Source organism: Pinus tabuliformis, chromosome 6, assembly GCF_031772625.1.
Source record: "Pinus tabuliformis cultivar Carrire ecotype Pingquan chromosome 6, CPIR1, whole genome shotgun sequence".
Classification (NCBI taxonomy): domain Eukaryota; kingdom Viridiplantae; phylum Streptophyta; class Pinopsida; order Pinales; family Pinaceae; genus Pinus; species Pinus tabuliformis.
The window spans coordinates 668,121,388-668,125,991 of record NC_142292.1 but is presented as its reverse complement, the minus strand read 5'-3'; the positions used below and the strand labels follow the sequence as shown (position 1 = coordinate 668,125,991).

Sequence of the window (4,604 nt, the reverse complement as noted above, 5' to 3'; positions counted from 1 at the left end):
ACATCGCGATAAAATCAGAAAATCGCGATTTTTTAAATTTGCCGATTCAAAGCGCGATTTTTATCGAAAAAATCGCCCATTTTTTTTATAGCGATTTTTATCGAAAAAATCGCGATTTTTTCGATAAAATCGCGATTTTTTCGGTTAAAATCGCGGGGGGCGCGGGCAGCGGGGTTTTATATGGAAAAAACGATTTTTTTTTTATTCATTCAGCAGTCCGCCGCGGAGGAGAAGGAGAAGAAGGGAGGGAGAGGGAGGGAGAGGGTTGCCGTCGGTTGTGGGAGCGAATCGAAGCGATTTTAGGAGGAATCCAAGCCAAGATCGCCAATTTGTCCATAAACCAGGTATGTAGATTAATTTTTTTTTGTTTTGGTTCAATAAAAACTTTGTTTTTCATTGTTTTTAAAGAATTTTTGGAAATTTTTCATTGATTTGGGATGGGTTATTTGTTATGACTATGAGAACCAATTTTTGATTTTTATTTTCTCATTTTCTTTAAACATTGTTTATTTTTTTTTATTTTTCATTGTTTTTTGGCATTTGGTTGGGTGACTTGGGTTTAGAAATTGGGATTTTGGAAATAATTAGCTTGTAATTTTGCAAATGCTAAATTGTAATTTGTATTTACTATTATCATTTATGTAATCCTAAATTCCTATTTCCTAATCCTTATTTTTCCATAGGTTTGCAAATTCAAAATTCAAAAACAAACATGCCAAGGAAATTGGATCCTTTCTGGGAATATGGTGACCCTAAAACTCCGAATGATAGACAAAACTTGTATTGCAAGTTGTGTGGAAAGGAAATATTCGGGGGGGTGTACAGGTTGAAGTTCCACCTTGCACAAATCCCTGGACGTGATGTGGGGCCCTGTCTAAAGACAAATGCTGAAATTATCCAAAAAGCCATGAGAGCATTGGGAGAATTAGAGCACACTAGAGACGCCAAAGAAGAACTCAAAAGGCAACTAAAAAGGTCAGTTGAAGGAAGTGGGCCAAGTGGCACAGGTTCTACTGCAGCGTCAGTCAATCCGTTTGCTGCATCATCATATTTTGTTCCTCGAACCACACCTGGTTCACAACCAACTATCGGTTCAATGATGAAAAGAACTGAAAAAGAAAAAGCTGACAAGTTGATGACAAAATTTCTCCTCTGGAGTGATATTCCTTTCAGCATTATAAGGAATAATCCATTTTTCCAACCTACTCTTGATGCTGTTGCCAGTGTTGGCCCGGGGTACAAACTCCCTTCTCTTCATGATTTCAGAGGCCGGCTTCTTCAAGATGAAAAGCGTGACTGCACCCAAAGATTGGAGGATTTTAGGGCATCATGGGCACAAACAGGATGCACTGTTATGTCAGATGGTTGGACTGACCAAAAGGGGAGAACCCTTATAAACTTCTTGGTTAGTTGTCCCTTGGGGACTATGTTTATCAAATCTGTTGATGCAACTCATCAAATCAAAGATGCAAAAAATTTATGTGATTTGCTGGATGTGTTTATTTTGGAGGTGGGTGCAGAAAATGTTGTCCAAGTCATAACGGACAACGCTGCAAATTATGTTGCTGCTGGTAGAATGCTTATGGACAGGCATCCTACTTTATTTTGGACACCTTGTGCTGCCCATTGTATTGATTTGATGTTAGAGGACATAGGGAAAATTCCCTTTGTCAAAGAGGCTGTTGACTCATCAAAAACCATCACAAAATTTATTTACAATCACACATCTGTGCTTAGCTTGATGAGAAAATGCACCAACAACAAAGAGTTGGTGCGCCCCGCCATTACACGGTTTGCGACGAGTTTCATATCTCTTCAATCCCTCTTGAATTCTATGTGGGATTTGAAGAGAATGTTTGTTTCAGAGGAGTGGCGTTCTTCGCCAATGAGCCGCAAACCAGAAGGAGAGGCCGTCTGCAGACTTGTTTCATACCAAGAAGACTTCTGGGCGGGAGTGCAGGAGGTGTGCGCTGTCACTGAACTTTTGGTAAAGGTTCTTCGGTTGGTAGATGGTGAGAAGCCCGCAATGGGCTATTTGTATGAAGCCATGGACAGGGCCAAAGAAGCCATTCGGTCCTACTATGATGACAAGGGAGATGATGGGTTCCAGAGACAACTCCTTCTATGGAAGGTCATTGATGAGCGATGGAACAACACACTCCATCGTCCCATTCATGCTGCTGGGCTTTTCCTGAACCCTGCATTTTCTTATGCATGTGGGTTTAATTTTGATGTTGAGGTCGTGGAAGGATTATTAACCTGTGTCCAGAAGATGGTGAGATCTTCAGAAGAACGTATGGAGATCTCTAGACAAATTGAGCAATATAAGTTGTCAGGTGGCTTATTTGGCTTTGATATGGCTGTCATTGATAGGACGGTTAAAATGCCAGGTATTTTTTAGTTTGTAGTATGTACTTTGTAACTTTGTTTCAAATTTCATTGTTTCTTCAAATTCCATTTTTTTCTTATGTTTATTTAAAATTTTATTTGTAATTTTGTTGTAGACGCATGGTGGAAGATGTATGGTGGCAGAGTACCCCTTTTGCAAAATCTTGCCATACGCATCCTCAGCCAAACATGCAGCTCCTCGGGATGTGAGCGCAATTGGAGTGTATTTGAAAAAATACACAACAAGAAGCGCAATAGGTTAACACTTAAACATTTAAAATATTGCAAATTTCCAAATAAATTTTTGAATTCATTAAAGTTTTAAACAATATTTTTTTTATAATATTAATTATTAATTATTAATTTATTATTTCATGAACTTTGTACAGGTTGGAGTCCCATAGACTTAATGACATGGTCTATGTCTACTACAATCTTCGATTGTGGGTGAAACAACTAGAGAAGACACCTGATACGGAAGCCATCTCATTGGATGGGATTGACACCACTGCTGAATGGAGGGTTGAGACCGAGAGGCCTCTCATGGATCCCACTGAGGATTGGTTAGTGCAGGATGAGGGGGAGGAGGAGGGGGAGGAGGAGGAGGAGGAGGAGCAGGAGCAGGAGCAGGAGCAGGAGCAGGAGGAGGAGGAGTTGGAGGAGCAGGAGGAGGAGGTGACACCGCCTACCCGGGCTACCCGGGCTACCACTACCACCAGTAGAGGACGTGGTCTCCGTCCACCTCAGCCTCCTATAGCTGCTACTACTAGTTCTTCAGCTTCTAGAGCACGTCAGACTCCACTGCCATTTCCACCACCACAGGCACCAGCTTCTACATCTAGAGGGAAAGAGAAAGTTGTGCCATTTTCTCGCAAGAGGGGCAGAGGAAATCAATAGGATTAGACTTTCATTTTATTGTATATGACATTATGACATGATGAGATACATTATCATATTTTTTGTTGATATTTTGAGGCTGAGTTGGACTTGGGACTCAGGACTTACTATTCAGAACATGATTCAATGTTATGTGTGATTTTAGCGCTAGAAATGATATTAAACATCTTATATATTAGTTTTTTTATCATATTTATGTGTCAATGTATTTATTTTATGTTGTAGATGGTTTAGATATTAAAAAAATTGAAAAAAAATGAATATTTTTGTGCCAAACGATTTTTTCCCGCTTTTTTCCGATTTTTTCCCGATTTTAACGATTTTTTCCGCTTTTTTCCCGGCGCCGATTAAATCCCGATCGCGATGTGTGCAACACTGGTGGGGTTTGATCATCCAATTGCTGGATTGCCAAAATATTTGTCTCTGGATAGAGGTACTTCTGCCAAATTTATTCTCTGTTGCGTGAGCCGAATTTGGCACCCTAGTTGTATTCAAAAAACTACTTAATAATACAAACCATCTATATGTTGCACCAGTTTTCCCGAATTGGGTTTTTCCAGGTACGATTGTCCAAAAATAATGGTGTCCCTTGTGTGATTGTCTCAGTTTATCTCAGTCGATGATTTGTATGTATGTGCAGGTTTCAATAGTGTTTTCATCACTATTTAAATAATTAAATAACTTGTTGAATGTAAAGAATAAGGAGGAGATGAAAAACCAGTGATTGCAGTAGGATTTCTAATGTGTAGATTCAAAAAATTTCACACAATAACTCTGTCCACGCTAGGACACAATCCCCAACATCAAATCAACCTAAAACACATCATAACAAACCTTTTTTTTAGGACTGTTCTACTGCAATATGAATATGGTCCTAGTTAGGGATGATAACACACTGTTGCAACCCCTTATCTTACCTTCCAGACCTCCTCCAAGGCTACGGTATTGCTGTCCCTTGCACCTGGTGTTTAGGACTGCATTCTAGGAAGGGTCTTAGCTTAGGTTAGGCCTCCCATCCCTCTCCTAACTGCAAAAAACTCCTCTAAATCTCTGCGGCACCCTAGAACAACCCTTAACACCCTTAAACTAGGCCTTTCGGCCCCCTACAAGGAGACTAACCTCTGCGGCCGTCAAACGAAGGTACCCTGCAGCAAATCCGCACCTCAAACAACCCTTATAACCCGTCTCTTTACTGCGGCTACTCTTGCAATAAACTCGGATTTATGGTGATGGTGAAACATGCCCAAAACAACCCTAAAACCTCCATGTCTTGCCTTCCTTTGCGTGCGGCCAGCTCAAAGATGAAATGATGATGATTT

The 4,604-nt window shown here is 40.3% G+C and overlaps 1 protein-coding gene across 1 annotated transcript; it reads left to right on the top strand.

The window, feature by feature from the left end:
- The first annotated feature begins 264 nt into the window (after window positions 1-264).
- On the top strand, window positions 265-3,645 carry LOC149260395 (uncharacterized). The gene is made up of 2 exons (XM_089379982.1): window positions 265-2,646; window positions 2,778-3,645. Exon 1 carries the CDS (start codon window positions 713-715, stop codon window positions 2,399-2,401), a length of 1,689 nt encoding a protein of 562 aa, XP_089236108.1. The 5' UTR covers window positions 265-712; the 3' UTR covers window positions 2,402-2,646; window positions 2,778-3,645.
- The last annotated feature ends 959 nt before the right edge of the window (window positions 3,646-4,604 follow it).

What these genes read in the sequence shown, in the direction of transcription:
- LOC149260395 (XM_089379982.1), top strand. Translation starts at nt 713, where the DNA reads ATGCCAAGGAAATTGGATCCTTTCTGGGAATATGGTGACCCTAAAACT.